This window comes from Podarcis bocagei (genome assembly GCF_964188305.1).
Source record: "Podarcis bocagei genome assembly, chromosome: 14".
NCBI lineage: Eukaryota > Metazoa > Chordata > Lepidosauria > Squamata > Lacertidae > Podarcis > Podarcis bocagei.
This window is the reverse complement of record NC_138139.1, coordinates 2763960-2782224: the sequence shown is the minus strand read 5'-3', so window position 1 is coordinate 2782224 and position 18265 is coordinate 2763960. Positions and strand designations below refer to the sequence as shown.

Sequence of the window (18265 nt, the reverse complement as noted above, 5' to 3'; positions counted from 1 at the left end):
TACAGTTCCTTCGGTGATCTATAGAAAAAGGAGACACTGAGGACAGGATACTGGAGCCTCGGTCAATCTAGTGTCCTCCACTAGATTGATATTTTGGACTACAGCTCACATCAGCCCCAGCATGCCAAGTTTTATCATGATCTAACACTCTGTCTAAGGGACGCGGGTGGCGCTGTGCGTTAAACCACAGAGCCTAGGACCTGCCGATCAGAAGGTTGGCGGTTCAAATCCCCACGACAGGGTGAGCTCCCGTTGCTCGGTCCCTGCTCCTGCCAACCTAGCAGTTCGAAAGCACATCAAAGTGCAAGTAGATAAATAGGTACCACTCCGGCAGGAAGGTAAACGGTGTTTCCGTGTGCTGCTCTGGTTCGCCAGAAGCAGCTTAGTCATGCTGGCCACATAACCTGGAAGCTGTACACCGGCTCGCTCGGCCAATAAAGTGAGATGAGCACCGCAACCCCCGAGTCGGTCATGACTGGACCTAATGGTCAGGGGTCCCTTTACCTTTACTAACACTCTCTCTACATTTGAGTTTCTTCTCCTATAGCATCTCATATCCATCTTTGGATATATTCCTCTTCACGTTCTCTCCAAGGCTCTCTGCTGTTTGCTCACTGCATCCACACAAGCCCTGCTGTTCATTTTAGATTGCTCACCCATTGCATAGGTGGACATCCCCTTGGTCTTTTAAAATGGTATACTCTCCACAGTGCTTTACTCTATCAAGTTGAATAGTGGTGGGGGGGTTTTGCCACATGTCCTGCTTATGTGTATTTTAACATTTTAGTTAAGAGTACAAAATGAATGAAAAGCACAAATGAATGAAAATCTTAAACCTGATCAGGTTTCATCTGGGAACGGAGAAAGCTCTGCAGAAGAATTCTATGTGAACTCTGAATGTTCAGAATTCTGCAGAATACCTAGACATCCAAGATGGAGTTTGCTTGGTTTGCACAACAACTCTAGCACAGTGCTAGCTGTAGAGTACCCGGAGCACATCCCAATGGATTGCTTACTTAAGTCTTGAGACATTTTTGAACATGTGCTATCCTGCTTGTCAATGCTGCCAAGGAGCAGGGTCACAGAGAGCCTTGTGTGGGCACAATTTAGACCTAGGCCCACTTTGCTCAGCAACACTGCCTTCAGACAATGTCCTGGAATGCTAGCTCTGCAAAGCAAACACATTCCTTTCCTGTTTCCAGCTCCCCTGCCTGAATCATCAAAGCTCCACCTCCCTGCTTCAACTTTGAACCCGCAAGTGGTGATAAGCAGATCAAACATGCAAACCTGTGCCAAAAGGTTTAGAAGGCACAGTGAGGTTTCTGCACTGCTGAACATTTTGTGCCTCTGTTCCCAATAATCATAAGTCCTATAGGTAAAAGTAAGGCAAAGGACTCCTGGATGGTTAAGTCCAGTCGAATTAGACTATGGGGTGTGGTGCTCATCTCTGCTCTCAGGCCGAGGGAGCCAGTGTTTGTCCGTAGACAGCTTTTCCGAGTCATGTGGCCAGCATGACTAAATTGTTACTGGCACACAGAGGATGTGATGAGTGCCAGAGCACATGGAAACACTGTTTACCTTCCCACCACAATGGTACCTGCTTATCTACTCACAATGGTACGCTTTCAAACAGAGAAGTTGGCAGGAGCCAGGACAGAGAAGGGCTCACCCCGTCGTGCAGATTTGAACTGCTGACCATATGATTGGCAAGCACAAGAGGCTCAGTGGTTTAGATCACAGTGCCACCCACGTCCCTTGAGAGCTATATTCTGTCTTTCCCGCAACTAATGAATTAAAGGCAGCTTATAAAGTTTGCTTGAACAATGCTGTTTTCAGTCTCAGTTGGTGTAGGTTCTTCCACCTGAGTAAAAGCCAACAGACTGACTTAAGCCCACACCTGATATGGAGCAAGAAAATGAAAATCCCAACCCTCTCTTTCACACTATGTTCCCCGACTCATCCATTATGGAGACAGGCTGAGGAATGGGCCCAGACTGCCTCTTCCAAAGATTGGCCTTTCTCCCTCTTCCTTCACGGCATGAGAAGGAACAAGGAAAGCTTCCCAATTATCTCAACACAGTAGCTGTGTTTGGTGTAGGTAAAAGAACAAGGCTAAATAGTATTAGCCCAGGGTCGTAGAGGAAGGGCAGGTCCCCACTTCCTACCATTACTCCCAAGCGTTTCCGTGCGTTCTGGCTTCCGTCACGGTGTTCTGTTGCACCAGAAGCGAGTTAGTTATGCTGGCCACATGACCCAGAAAACAGTCTGTGGACAAACACCAGCTCCCTCGCCCTGAAGCGAGTTGAGCACCTTTGACTGGACTTAACTGTCCAGGGGTCCTTTACCTTTACCATTTTTCTCCCAAGTGTATTCTTTAGCTGCTGTTCATTACTTGGCAGTATGGCAGTAAATGCAGGAAGAAGTTCAGGGCTACAATCAGTGGATACCATGGGAAGGATATCCCCTGTGGCCCCAGCTAGTAAGTAATCAAGTCTGCTTTAGGGTTTCATTCCCCCCCCCCCCGCTAAAAAGTCTAGAGCAATTCAAGCACACATAACTTTTTGCTAAAAGACGTTAGCTATTTTACAAGTTTTGTGCTATTGTATGACAGATGTCAATGAACCCACCATCAAGGCTGCAATCATTTTGTTTGAGCAATTCTGGTATATGAATACTTTGTGCACACATCTAGGAGTATAGGATAAAGCACCAACTTACAATTTTGGCATTTTTACCACTTTTCCTCAGCTGCTGAACAGCAAAAGCATGCTCCACATTATCCATAGAAACACCATTGACCATTGCAACACGGTCATTCTCCCTGGAAAAAAATTTAAATAAGTAAGAAGCTTGTTGGTAAAAGAGTAAAGAAAAAGCCTTGAAGAAAACAAGCAAAGCTTACTATTACTATGCTATATAGCCACTCCAACAGAGGTGCTTTGTGGATGCAGCTCTTCTCTTCCACAAAGTTATCAGAATGTTTTATTCATAATATTCATCATGTGCTTCTACATTTCTGAAGTTCCTCTGCTATATTTTTAAAAGCTGATGCCACCAGCTCTGAGACTACAGACACACTTCTCCATCCCATAAACATTGTTAAGAGGGAGGAAATGGGCCAGCTGCAAGAGGACTGCACACTGCCTCCTCCAACTCTTGAACTTCTTTTGGGCCAATCATGACCCCTTTAAGTTCACACCAACATTAGCCACAGTCAATGGCAAACAGGGTTTCCTCAAACCTGTATTTGAAACTGGATGCAAAAACCAAGCTTAGGAGCAAATTGTGTTTGACAGTCACACCCATGCAGGCAATGGCAAACCATGGTCAAGTGAAGCAGGGGAAGGGATCGAGGATGCAAAGAGAAGAGGGACAGGAAAAAGGTCACAATCTTGCCATACATTTAAATCACATTTGTACCACTTTATTTCAGTCATGCTCTCCCCCAAAGAATCCCCCAAAGAAACTGTAGTTTACCCACCAGACAGCTACAGAGTCAAGGTTTGGCAGACAGCCAGAAGGCAATCTGAAGGAGTAAGTCTGCCTGGTGATAACAGAGGCATGGAGACAGCTCCCTGATTGGTCAAGCTCTCTCAAGGGAGTGATAATTAATGGCCTACTAACTGGAATGTGTTAGTTCAGGAGTTCAGTGTAGGATGTAAGTCATGTATGAGAGCAAGCTAAAGATCCGTGTTCTGTTCCTGTAAATAGTCCACTAAATATAATAAACACCTAACTACAAGTTCCTGGTTCCTGCTTCATCTATCCTGTCTACAGCCAAGTTGCCAATTGCTTCCATGGATTCTGCGTTTACTCTGCTAGGTCTGGCTAAGGTCCTGCAACTAGTCAGAAAGTTGCGAAACACCAAATAGGTTTTACCAATAAAATTCCCAGCACCGTTAAGCTACAACTCACTGGATTCTTTGTGGGAAGTCATAGGATTTAAATTGTGAGTATGTGAGTAAATTGTGAGTGTGTGAGTATGCTCTCATTGAAGGAAATACGATCCTCGAGTCAAGCCTATTCCTTCAACAATGGTTAAGGAGAGGAAGAATTAATTTTACAGCAACACTTACAGGAACAGAGGATAAGACGATAAGCAGGAATAAACCATCCCCATACAGCTCCACTCCCCAAAATTAACTTACTGTAGTAGTCCTTCTGCTGGACCTCCTTTGAGCACATCGGATATAACGATAGATGTTTCTCCACTCTGGAAGTGAGGATTATCTCTTCCACCAGATATTGCAATACCAAACCCAAATCCAGGAGCCTATGACAGACCAGAAAGAAGCTTGGATTACAGGTATCAACAAGTTCATGTAACAGATAATGTTTATACCATCTACAGTGGTACCTCGGGTTAAGTACTTAATTCGTTCTGGAGGTCCGTTCTTAACCTGAAACTGTTCTTAACCTGAAGCACCACTTTAGCTAATGGGGCCTCCCGCTGCTGCAGCGCCACCAAAGCATGATTACTGTTCTCATCCTGAAGCAAAGTTCTTAACCCGAGGTACTATTTCTGGGTTAGCGGAGTCTGTAACCTGAAGCGTCTGTAACCCGAGGTACCACTGTATTTCAAAATGCAGGTATCAGGATTTTGAACAAAGCAACAACTTTATACCAAGCAAAACATCCTGAGGCTCTCAATTTTTTCAGTTCACAACCTGTTGCTCTCAGCCTTTCATTCTCTTCCTTCCTCTCAGAGACAGAAACCAGCCTATAATACATTCAATGTCACAGCATCCCCAAGACATGGATGCCAGACAGTGATAATCACAAATGGTCCAGTTCAGTTTGTAGAGGCTGTGTTGTTTCTCTCTTTGACCTACCAGTTTCCTTTTGCAATAAAGAGTCTCAAATCAACTTGGCAAGAGTGAAGTATGGCACATAAAAACAGTTTGAAATCAGAAAAGAATGAAAACACTTAACAGCACATAATGAATAACATGATCATCCAGTGATGTACTAATAAGGATCAAGTCTTACCCACCCCACTAAAAAGATGACCACCACCATAGGAAGTTACATTGGTAAACAGAAAGGTCTGGCACCTAAACACTGTACAGCCCTGTTTAGGGAAGCTTTTAATGTTTAACAGACTATTGTATTTTAATATTTTGTTGGAAGCTGCCCAGAGTGGCTGGGGAAACCCAGACAGCTGGGCGGGGTATTATTATTATTATTATTATTATTATTATTATTATTATTTACCAAGTGAGTGAGTCTCCATGAGGAGGGCATTCCCCAGATGGGTGGGGTCGCACTACTGACAAGGCCCAGTTTCATGAAGTCCCTACCACAAGTCCCTTGGGTGAGGCACACAGAGAAGACAGAACATTTAACTTTAAAACTAAGTGTATTTGATCTGGAGTTGTCAAAGCAAAAGGTGTGGATGCTACTTTTTTCTATCAAAGAGAAGACCATTTGAAGGTCATAATACAGGGGTCTACTCTAATTCTCCCTGATCTTAAAAGCTTTAGTACTTCCCCTTGAATTCCAATAACCTAATTAGATCTGACTACAGACCTGCTGCACACATGGTTTGGATCAAACAGGCAACAGGAATCTTCTGTAGGGAAGGTGTGGCCAATGAGGCTCCCTCCTTATGTTGTGTACTACAACTCCCATAATCTCTGGCCACTGGCTATGCTGAAGAGGCTGACTGGAGTTGGAGCCAGCAATATCATGCCCAAAACGACAGGAGTTGCCATTTTAAACAAAGGGGCATGCATGAAGAAGGGGCTCAACCCTCGCTTGTTTTCAAGTTGGATGTGAAAACACTTGATCTCATCCACCAGTATACGAAGGAGAGGCGATTTATAGCATCTTGGTGTAATAGCTAGAAGCAATCCTTCCCAACACTTCTGAACTAAGCCAATGTTTGCTATGATCCATGCATGCATAATCTAAAATGGATGGAAATGTGGGCCTTGGTTCTAAACTATCATTTACATCCACATGTAATTGATGGATTAGCTGAAATGCAATAGTTTCTTTTATAAGGTATCTTTAATTGGACATGCAACTCTTTAATTCTAACATGGTATACAAATATTAAGAATTGGTTTTAGTCCAAATGACTGTCCCAATTTAAAAATTAATCGCTCCCTGTGATGAGACCATCATCAGAACAGAAGCAGCTTCCCTGAAAGCTTTTACAAGGCCAACTCATGTGCTTTATATTCCACCATAATTTAGAATGAACTCTAAACCCAGAGGAGCATGAAGACACAGCATTCCATCTTGCATGAATGCCTCTCTGTATGTTGCATAGTACTTCCTTTTCATGTTTCACAAGTGTAAGCTGCACTCTAGGAAAACAATACCAGGAATGAAAAGGAAGGTTGTCATCTGGTGGTTTTGCTAGGGGATGTCATAGAGCAAGCTTAACAATGACTTTAGTATTAGGATCCCAGAGGTTTAAAAAAATAAACCCCAAAAACCTCACAGAGGGAAACCTTTTTTTAAAAAAATGAGCATTTAGTCTACAATCCTAAGAATGCTGGAAGGGTTGTTCCAATAGACTAAAGAATACATATGGGATCCCCCTCTCAGATATCATGGAAGTCTCCGACCCCATCCAATGGAGGAAGCTTGGGGGGCTGCAGAGGAGGATGGGAAGTGGCTCAGATCAAAGCCATCTCAGCTGCCTGACACATTCCCAAACTAGGCAGAGATTTACTCCAGATCAGGCAGTGGAGTAAAACTCTCCTCCTGATTTCTCACCCAGTATTCCCTAATTTTTCCCACCATTTTTTTCTCTTTGTAGAAAGGGGAGCTACAAAACAACCACCACCACCAGAGAACCCCATTTTCTCTCTCCTCACTTCTGCCCTGACAGCAAGAGCCCAACAAGAGCTTAGGAGATAGCGATTGAACCACCTTTAATAGAAATATTGTTTATACACACATAATCATTAAAGGTAATGCAAAGCATTCTTTAACCACACACCAAAAGGCAAGAATCTTTCATGCAAGAGTCTCAGTGAAATATTTGGTTTTAATTTACTGGTGTTCCTATATTAAGACTATAAACTCAGTGTTCACATCAGACACAATATAGCTCTGACCACGAGGGACTGAGGATTGAGCTGAGTGGGTGGTCCTGGGGGGTACAACTGGAGGACTGCTTTCAGGGCCTGCTTGCCAGCCTTTTTGAAACATCTGGCTAGCAAACAGAAAACTAGACTCAATGAGCTCTATGGTATCATACCCAAGGGGCCTTCTTATGTTCCATATGCGACACAGTGTGCCTTATCTCCAAGTATTATAGTTTTCTCCAAATTTTCAAAGGAATATTTGATCAGGACTTGCCACAATTTCAGTCCAACTCACAGCCGGGCAAAAATCTCCACCAGCCAAGAAATATTACTCCTCCCATTCCTGGTAAAAATCTTAAAAATGATGTCTGTTGCAACTTCTCCTGGGGTTTTGCTAATCCAATTAGCAAAACAGATGCTTCTTCACACAAAACAAAATCCAGCCTTTAAGAAGTCCAGCCAACTTGAGACAAGGAGGAGATGAAGGAATACCTCTTATTATTCCAATTTCTGTTGGTGAAAGAAGGCTAACTTTCAAACTCTGGAAAGCTCTCTTTCAGAGCATATGGTGCAGTCTAGCTCTCTGTGTGACTTTGGAAGGCCTCTCATTTAAAGCTTTATTCCCTAGACTGCAGTATACGTCTCACTGCACCAGCGCACTGGGGCAACAAATCAACCTGAGATTGTTAGGCAACCATACTGTGGTGACTGAATGAAGAAGTCATAAGAACATAAAGAGTCAGTCCTCTTCTCACAGTGGCCGACCAGATCCCTGTGGGAAAGCTACAAGTGGGATTCAAGTGCAAGACCCCTCCTGCAGTTTCCAGCAACTGGGATTTAGAAGCATCACTGCAACCATCCAGGTCAGTGGCCAGCCCTGCCTCCTGTGGAAGTGAGTTCAATAGTTTAAGTATGCACTGTGTGAAGGAGTCCTTTCTTTTATCTGTCCTAGATAAGGTAAGCTGGATACCTTCATCTGCTCCAGCTGCAATAAAACACACGTCTCCCATTTTGGTCTCTACAGCCACAGCAGACACTGCTAACTCTCCGACGGTAGTATTCAATGGTCTCTCGAGACAGATGGATGCCAACACACACACAGTTTCTTTTTGTGTGTTCAATGACGGGACACACAAAATTGGCTTGAATTGTTTTATCTAATCCTATTATATTTCAATCCACAATCTATGGAAGTCAATGATTGTCAAGATAGGACCATGCATTTTTAATGCACAGCAAGACAGGAAGCTGTTGGAGCACTCAGTAATCAAGGATAGGATAAGGAATGCTGAGACCTGTATCATAACTGAGTCAATATACTAGAATTTCCAGTGTTATGACAGCATTAAACTGTGGTTTGTGGTGCCATGATGTAATCCAACTAGACTGGTGTTTAAGCTGCTCTTAAATATATTGTTGTGTGTCATACATTTTGAAAGTGGCCAATCGTGCACCAACTTGTGCAGCTACAATTCATCTCTGAACAACATACACATAACTAGTCCACGGCTACCGCTGCCCCCCCCCCCAATAACACACACACTCCTTCTTCTCTTTAGTGGGAAATTTAAAAAGAAGCATAATAAAGCTTCAAGAGGAATGTGGCTTTTCCATATTCTCCAAGAGATTCCAAACTGAAAAGAGTCCACAGCAGCTTATCTAATTTTACATTCCTGGGCCAGAGCTGGAGGGTGCTTAACTTAAAGGGACTTTTTTGTGTCCTGTTGATCCTATGCTACAGGCTTTACCCCTCCTGCAACCTGGGAAAAGCAGGGGGGGGGCTACTTTGGAGGGATGTATTTTCTTATATGTTGTCAGGAACAGCCAAGGTGGAAAAATATGTGGCACATGTGGATGAGGTGGGAGAGAAGGGGGCTGGGAAGGCTGCTCTTTTCTAGCTGCTGAATTCCTTGAAACCCGTTTCTTGTTCACAGAACTTCCTGGTTTTAGACCTGTGCACACAATGTAGCTATAGCAGCATCTTTTGCTATCCTTTGCCAAACCAAATAATTTTGAGACACAATGGCATTCTTCAATCTGCATAAAATTAGGCAAGTGTGCATGAGCTGTTTTTATATTCTGTCAGTCATGAAGAGATTCAGCAGAGAGGAATGTTCTTCCAACCTCAGCCACCCTTTGGACTTGCGTCTGGCACTGACCATGCACAAGTCCACACCCTCCCATTAGAAACGCAACTGCCCCCCTCTTTACCAGCCTTTCACCACCTGGCAAGGCTATTTCATTTCGTCAGGCATTTGAGGAGGAGTGAGCCAAGAATTATTTTTGTGAGTCATGATTTTGAATTGTAAGATATATTAATTTTATGGTCTTTTTTAATTTATATGCTGCGCTATTGCATTTATTTCTTGCTAATCACCACCCTTGGGATGGAGAGTGGTTTCTTTTCGATCCTAGGGACTAGAAACTTATTTTGTCTCGTCAGCCATACGGGAAAGCTGGGGCATAAATTTATTCCTATACACCTAAAAATCTAAGGCTTTAGTCACACGCTGCTTTAGATAGTCCTATCCGTAGCAACACCAACTGCAGAGTGAGGAAGCAGCCCTGGTAGCACGGTCCCCGGGGGGAGCTCTGTAATTGGGGGGGGGGAGATGCTTCACTTTGTGAAATGCCTCCTCCCAGTTAAACACAGTTGCAGGAAGGTTTAACGGGGGCGGGTGGGTTGGGGGGGGTGGAGCAGTTTAGCAAGCAGCTCTGTGAAGCGCTTCCTGACCTCCTTTCCAAGGGGGTGGGCTTGGAGTGCTGTGAAGGGGTGGGCAAGGTGGTGGGTTAGAGCACTTGGCCAAGGGGCTACTGGACAGGGAGGGTTGGCAAGCAGGGCGAGCAGCCCCCAGTTATTAAATAAAATGCTACGATGCTATTGTCCTTCCTTGGATCCCAAGCCGCAAAACTGGCTGCAGGAAAAGGGCCTACAACAGGGATGCATACATCTACACTCCCTTGTGATTTGTGTCCCTTTACCAGCACTGCTTGGTCCAGCAGTTTAAGCAAAGTTGGCTGGCTGTTGACACCTACTATTGCCTTCTCATTCTATGAGGAAAGCATGGAGCTTTGTTCTGTCCTACTACTTAACTGTCTTCCCCCAGTCATCTAGACTTCTTGGCCACTTGTGACTTCCTCAGGAAGCTAATACCATTTCTATTTAAATATTTGGCCCCCTGCCCCCTTTATCTGTGCTCAGAACCTCTGTAACTAGATCCAGCTTCCTCCCAGGAAAACCTCAGTCTTGCTCTCTTTCTGTACAATGTTGGGGGTTTGTATTGGGTCCCGAGCCATCAAATTCTACTTAGCACTGAGAACAACAGTAAATAAATTAAAAAGTTCAATAAGAACTGAAGCCTTTAAGAAGTCCCGTGTTCTTTATGAAGCTCAATATTATGTCCAATGATGCTTTCTGGGCATTTCTGCAGAACCTGGACATGAGAAAGCCTTTTACTGGGGCAGATGACTGGTCCACCTAGGTCAGATTCGCTTACACTGACTGAGAAAAACTGGTGTTTTAGGCAGGGCCTTTCTCAGCTCCCCTGGAGATGCTGGACCTTCTGCTTTCAAAGAATATGCTCTACTTCTGGAAATGCACAGGATCTGCTCACTGTTGGACAGCTGAAGTTAGAGTAGGGAAGGGGATCCAACTCCCTCTTGTCCAACCAAGAGGCAAGCTAGCAGCCCCCAACCGTGGATGCTGCTACAGAAAGGTGGTCAAGAGACTATAAATAAACTATTATAAGCAGTTGACAATCACACTAATTTCAAACAACGGAATATGACACAACTAGTTTCCTTTCTTTTTCCTTCCGGACATCTGGATTTTTGCTATTGTTTTCAAGAGCTGACAGTATCCTGAGTTATGAACACAGATCTATAATTGCAGAAACTTACCCTGTGAAGCGTCACTGTGTGTTGTTCCCATATAGCTGTTTCTTCCATTGTTGTGCTCTGATTAAAAGGGAAGGAAAAGTAATCAAGATTACTTTCTGCCGTTGCTAACAATCCAAGTACAAGTGTAGTCTTACAAGATGCAGACAGAGATGACTTTACAGCCAGCCAAATATTTCCTCTCTCCTTTCTTGCTTTCTTTACTAACTAACCTGAGGAAGATTTCTGGAGAACTTGAAAGTTTGCACACTATCTTGGTTGCACTAATAAAGACAGTGTACTAATAAGGACTTTAAAATGTACATGTGTTTTCAAAATGGCTTTGGGTCTTTGTAACAGTGAATAAAATGAAGGCAGACAGATAACATTTTTGTTTTGTTTTTGAATTAAATTCACATAGTTGATCAGTGGAACATCCTGTGTTTAACTGGAATACATGGACAGTTGTCAACTCTTCCTATCAAACTCTTCCTATCAATTCCTCTATTTTCAGCATGAATAACTACAAAATTAACGTGCCATGCTTTGTCTAGCTCAGCCACTCTTAATTTTTAATGTTTTACAAAGAAGTATTACAATACAGAAAACCCAGATAGTCAATCCTCTTTTAAAAAAATACTTATTGATATAGTTGACAACCCATATTCAGGGAACACAAAGTGATAAATTTCTTCTAGTCCCCATTATCACATGCCTTCAGTTTTTCTTTAACATTATTTCCTTATGTACTGATATAATGCATCCCCTATAGTGGCAAATACTAGTGGGTTGCATTTCTCTGCCCACCATTTAACTGTGCTTAAAAGACACTTTCAAAACACTTCACAGAAATATGGCTATCACAAGCCACATAAATGAAAACTGCGTCAAGCAAGTGCTTCTAATGAAATCTCTGGCATCTTACACTAACCATCCAGAGAGATAAACATGCAACATCCACATTCTCCCGGATTATTTCAGTAAGAATTTAAGACTGATGGTATTAGGGCTCCTGTTTTAAGAAAGCCCCTTGAGCTCTTCTCCCACCCTACCCACCAGAGCAGCAGAAAAAGAATGAAGAGATAAATAATTTGCAGTCAAATAAACAAGCTGAACCAATCTAGCTTCCCCTCCTCCGTAAACCATAATTAAAATTCTGAAAAGGGTGAAAATGTACAAATTATCAGAGAACAGCTCAAACTACTTTCAACACAATATGCAGAATGCACGAGACTTTTAAGAGTCAATAAACATATGAAATGTTTGTTATAGTATCAGCACTCTCTCCATTTCACTGAACATTGCAAAGGAATAAAACTGGTTTGTGCCCGACACCTATCATTTAAGAATCTCCCCGCTTCCCGGCTACAAAAATACTGTGGTGCTTTGTTGAGAGAAATTTTATTTGGCACACATTTTACACTAGGCACGGATTATGACATGCTGAGCTACTGTACTATATAGGAAGGTCACGTTTAACTGACTCTGCAGTTCTGTGTATGCTAAGCTTCTCTCACATGAATTTCAGGATAGCGGAACAAAATAGGTTTCTATGTCAGACAGCCAGATTAAAGAGTATCAATAGGATCAAATTTTAAAAACCGGATTACCAAAAAAGAAAGAGCACAGCTTTTGGTTTTGCTTTAAATGTACGTGGTGTTGTCTTTAGAAAGCACAGCCTTCAAGATGAAACATTAATGGTCATAATGGGCCAAAAAAGAGAGACAGGCAGAACTCACACCAAGCTGTGTTGCTGCAAGACCTATCATTCATGAGAAGTGGCCTGGGCTTTCAGTCTAGACCTTTTACAAGGAAACCCCCCAAACAGGACACTTTGTGACATGAAGAGTCCAGCAACCATTGACAGGTCATCCACAAAGCCTTTGTTAAACCCAAAGTAAAATCTTAGATGGAATGACTGAATTGAATGAAGACACATTTATTATTTTTATACTAATGCTGCAGTTCTTTTCTACATCCAACCTGCAGTAAGACAGGTTTCATATAAAGATCAAATTCTGTTCAAAAATGCCCCTTCCCAAGGGCAGAGGTCTTTCCCAAGAGGAAAAAAGGAGCTGTTTTCACAGGGATGGCGGCAGGGTTGGCACAGCTGGGCACCTGCCAAGCGCCACACTCTGGTGGAGCCCACTGCCACTCTCTGGAACTTGTCTCCTTCCTCCTCTGGGGTCTTCCTGTCTCTTCACCTGCTCTCCCAACCCTAAAAACAACTGCAAGAGCGAGTAGATGGAAAACCATCACCTGCTTGCCCTATGATTTCCCTCTGGCCACAGAAAGGGAGTGGGGCAGTAAGGCCTTGCCCAAGGGCCCTCCAAAAACTGAAGCCAGCGTTGTTATTTTGCTTAAATGGAAAGATTCAAATGCTTGCAGTTAAACAGATTTCCCTTGTAAGAGTATATAAATACTCAAAGGGGGTATCAGAATACTTCTTCTGATAATCAAATATTCTACCTGGTGTGAAACCAGTAGATTTCAGAATAAATTTTTATTTTTTATTCCTTGTCCCACAACCAATGAAACTACTACCACCCACCCACACCCAAGTACACTTTAGTACATGCACAGGATAGAATCCTAAGCCTGTTCCTGGCCTTTCCACTAGAATTAGTTATTTGTTCCCTCTGCTTCTTTGGGTGTCCTCATTCTGCCAGTTTAAAAAGTTTAGCCCTGGCAAAAACAAGCCACAGACTAAATACTACTCCCTTCAACATTTGCATTTTTAAAAAAGGAGTTCAAGCTTGAGTTATCCCAAATCTGACCGGGCATAGTCACTAACTGATGCAGTTGTTTTGTTAAATAGATTTCTCCAATATTATCAGGTTAAAAGTAACTCCTGCCTGTAGAAACCATAATCTTGGAAAACATAAATCCATTGGAAAGTTAGTTGAAAACTTTGTAAACAAACCACATTCCATTCTTATCAGATTGTGGGAACATAGCCAAAGTTATATAATGATATTTAAGCAAAGTACTGCTTTTCTGGAACTCTGTTTAAATATTTACTGGAGGTGGGGGGCAAGAATCCAACTTTGCTCCAGTTTTTACACCTGAATTTTATTTGAATAGTGAAGAAGTGCCAATTCAATACTCTGTACAATTTTGCTTTGTTGCTACTACTGGCAACTACTGATAAAAACCCTCTGTACATTTTGAGAACTGTTTAAGATATTGCCTGTTAACAGAGAGACAACAGCATCAAGAGAAGCGTTTCCTCCCAATCGTGTTTCTGTATCTGAGTTAGCAAAATGGTCCTTTCAGGAAACATGCGCAGCTGTGGACTCAGGAAAGTAATCCTGGAAATGATTGGCTGGTTTACGGGGCCCTTATTATGTTATGTGGGAGAAAAACAATTAATTTCTTTTTTCCTGTCCAGTATTATCTACTCCTGCCTCCAAACCAAAGGCAGGCTGGAATTTTAAATGCCTTGCTTCTTGTAAGTCATAACATATGTCAGACTCAAAAGAGCACATATTTAAAACAGAACAGAAAATGCAAGCCGGAACAGAGATTAGTGGCTAAACTGCTTTATTATTCACAAAGAAGTCCAGAACCCAATATCTGGCTGGTTATTACAAAATTGTAAAATCCAGCCTTCTTATCTGCACGTACCCATTCCCTTGGGCAAGATCTGTGCAAAGGAGTCAAAGGCGAGCAGAGACCCATCTGATGGCCCAAACTCACTTCACAGGACAGGGAAGAAGCATGACCAACCCAGGACCACACCCAAGTCGCGGGACAAAGGCAGGGAAAGAGGTGAACATCAGCCCCTGATGATGCATCTTTTTCTTCAGCAACTCTTGAATATTTGAAAGCATCTAATATCTAATATACTGCATCTAAGCATCTAATATACTGCACAAAGCATTCTAATCATTTCAACAAAGGAATTGATGGCAGGTCGTCAGGTGTATATTACGTGAATTTCATTTTGAATGACATAACATGCAAACTTAATTTATACAAGCTATGCAATGCCTAATCTGCATTCTCCTTAATATGCACATTACTCTGTCTTTGACTTTATTGAGTATATGTCAAGCTCAGAACAGCCCAGTGCTTAATAATTATCCTTAATAATCTCTAGCTATGATGAGTTAGGAAAAGTGGAAACGAGAGCCTCCTGTTCAAGCCTGCCCCCTACAAGAGGCAATTTCTTCTCTGTTAGTCACTTAAGTTTTGGAACTTTTATATCACTAGGGAGGGGGGAAACATTCCCCTCATGCAACTGGTGATGAAGAGGAGAAAATCTGAACACAAAATAGATGCTCTCAAGAGTCCTATTGGGTTTTTTGATCTCACAACATGAGGAAGCAAATATTTCACATTTATACAACTTCACAATTTGTATCTAGGGTGTCTGAACATCAACAGAAATTTTGAAGACTGTGACATGTACTTTATTCAGGGCAACCTTTGAGAGTTCTTCCAAAGCTGGTTCAATATATGACTGCCACACATAGAACATGGGGTCCACAATAATGTAGCTTCATTGGTTCCCAGCTGGGTTTCTAATTTCCCAAGTCCCAGCTCCCAGTATGCATCTTTAAATCCTGGATTGTTTGGGTCCCGGAAGAGTATCTAAAAGGACTGAGCACACATATCCCGCCACTGCTTAGAAAATTTAACCAATTCAGCTTGCAAAGGGAAGCTACTATAAAAAAAGGCTACAGCAGCACCTACCACAACACAGATGCACATATCACAACACAGCTTAAAAAATGGGAAAAGGCCCAGGATAAGCATGAACAATGATATGCACAGAACACATTGCCGGACCACTTCAGTCTAATCTAGCAAAGCATTTAGGACTGGGTGTCCCAAAGAGAAGCCTCATGTATCGAGGCAATACACTTCTGAATACAGACACTTCAGAAGCATACCCTAAGGGAAATCCATACCCGTTGCCTTGAGGGACATCTTTGGGAGAAGAAAAGGCGAAGGAGTAAACAAATCTAAGATTGTTAGATGGAGTCTTGTACGCTTCCTTCCAGTAACTCCCGCAGCTAAGCTGGTAGCAAATGTATTGCTCTGCTTTCCTTTAGACCACACCAGCAAGGCTGACAGAGGGGTCTTGTTGTCTGGGCAGCCCAGGACCTCCATAACAACTGGCCAGGCTTGCACTCTGGAGAGGTCTCTTCTGTGCTGCTAATGCAACAAAAATAACGCGGGAGGCAGCAGTTATGAGTTCCCAGTCTCTGCAGCCACAGCAGGTGCTGTGATTCTCCAGCAGTTTGACTTCACCTCTGGAGTTATACTCCATTGTCTCTCAGACAGATGGATGCCAACAACCAAGACACTGAAGTAGCATTTCAGCACCAGCCTAGGAGTCATGGGTGACAAGGCCACATGCAGGCAAGGGGGGAGGCTGCAGTGAGAAAGCGGAACACTCCCACCTACTGTTACTTCTGTGTCCAGCAGTGAAACCCGGTGGGCTGCCACAAGCCCATCCCTGCAACCAGGATGGAAGTGTGGCAGACTTTTGCAACAGGGATGGAGCCCTCTTATCATTCCTCAGCCACTCCCTCAGCAGGCTAGTAAATTCTGTGGGCTTATTGACCCACCAAATTTCTCCACAGCGACTTGTTTTTAAATCTGATGTATAAAGAATACTTATCAAGATGATTCAGTAATCCCTTATTCTTCCTAAAGAAAAAAAGAAAGATCTTGCCTACTTTATATTTAACCATGTTTGTTCACAGTTATGAATAGTAGCGTTGTTAGTAAGCTGAGGGTGGGGTCGGAATATGTTATCCAAAAATGCAGCTGCTTTGTGTTGCCCAAGGAAAATAGAATCAGTATTTTTGTAACGTAGCACGTAGCTCAGCCACCTGCTGGTATATTCAGACCAAGAACTCATGAACCCATTTTATGGGCAACATACACATTGGCCAAATGAAAAGTCCTTGACTCCCACACCTCTGGATCAGGGCCAACAAGCCTTAAGACCTAGAGCTCTGATTTCCATGCACTTACAGTTATGGGAAAAATAAAGTGCACCCTCTTTGAATTCTGTGGTTTTACATATGAAGACATAATAACAACCATCTGTTTCTTAGTAGGTCTTAAAATTAGGTAAATACAACCTCAGATGAACAACAACACATGATATGTTACACCATGTCATTATTTATTTAACAGAAATAAAGCCAAAATGGAAAAACCATGTGTGAAAAACTAAGCACACCTTATGATTCTATTGCTTGTATAACCACCTTTAGCAGCAATAACATGAAAAAAATATTTCTGTAGGACTTTATGCATCTCTCACATCGTTGTGGAAGAATTTTGGCTCATTCTTCTTTAAGTATTGCTTCACTTCATTGAGGTTTGCTGGCATTTATTTATGCACAGCTCTATTAAGATCCCGTACAGTATTTCAATTGGGTTGAGGTCTGAACTTTGACTGGGCCATGGCAACACCTTGATTCTGTTCTTTTTCTGTTGTAGATTTGCTGGAGTGCTTGGGGTCCTTGTCCTGTTGTTAAGAAAAACTGGGGTTTTGGCCAAACTTCAGCTGTTGGGCAGATGGCCACACATTTGACTGTAGAATATTTTGGTATACACAGCAGTTCACGGGCAACTCAATGATTGCAAGGTTCCCAGGTCCTGTGGCTCGACTACCATGCTTGGCTCTTGGTATGAAGTGCTTGTTCTGATATGCTGTGTTTGGTTTTCACCAAACATGGCACTGTGCATTATGGCCAAATATCTCCATTTCGGTATCATCTGCCCAAAGACATCGTTCCAGAGATCTTGTGGTTTGTTCAGATGCAACTTTGCAAACCTAAGCCATGCTGCCATATTCTTTTTAGAGAGAAGAGGCTTTCTCCTGGAAACCCTTCCAAACAAGCCATACTTCTTCAGTCTTTTTCTAATTGTACTGTCATTAACTTTAACATTTAACATGCTAACTGAGGCCTGAGGAGTCTGAGATGTAACTCTTGGGTTTTTGTTTTGGGTTTTTTTGCAGTTTCTCTGAGTATTGCACAGTCTGACCTTGGGGTGAATTTGCTGGGGTGTCCACTCCTGAGAAGACTGGCAACTGTCTTGAATGTTTTCCACTTTTGAATAATCTTTCTCACTGTAGAATGATGGGCATAAAATTGGTTGGAGATGACCTTAGAACCCTTCCCAGTTTCATGGGCAGCAGCACTTCCTTCTCTAAGAGCACTGTGTCATCTTTCCTCTTTGGCACTGAGTTAAAACACATCTGAATGCTACAGACCAGCATACTGCTAAAACCTTTGACTTTTATAGAGGTGGGCACACTTGCTGATGATCATCATCATCAAACCTTTTATTGGCATCACATACAAACATCCATAGCA

The 18265-nt window shown here is 42.6% G+C and overlaps 1 protein-coding gene across 10 annotated transcripts in view; it reads right to left on the bottom strand.

The window, feature by feature from the left end:
- TJP1 (tight junction protein 1) overlaps positions 1-18265 on the bottom strand; it is a 378072-nt gene that overhangs the window by 59498 nt on the left and 300309 nt on the right. For 9 of the 10 annotated variants that reach the window (XM_081170487.1, XM_081170489.1, XM_081170490.1 and 6 more), the window contains 3 exons: positions 10944-11000; positions 4149-4273; positions 2719-2821 (listed from right to left, as the gene is read on the bottom strand). In XM_081170487.1, the coding sequence (XP_081026613.1) occupies positions 2719-2821; positions 4149-4273; positions 10944-11000 (285 nt within the window). Of the gene's footprint in view, positions 1-2718; positions 2822-4148; positions 4274-10943; positions 11001-16334; positions 16461-18265 lie in introns of those variants that run through there. The other variant, XM_081170494.1, reaches the window with a different exon arrangement.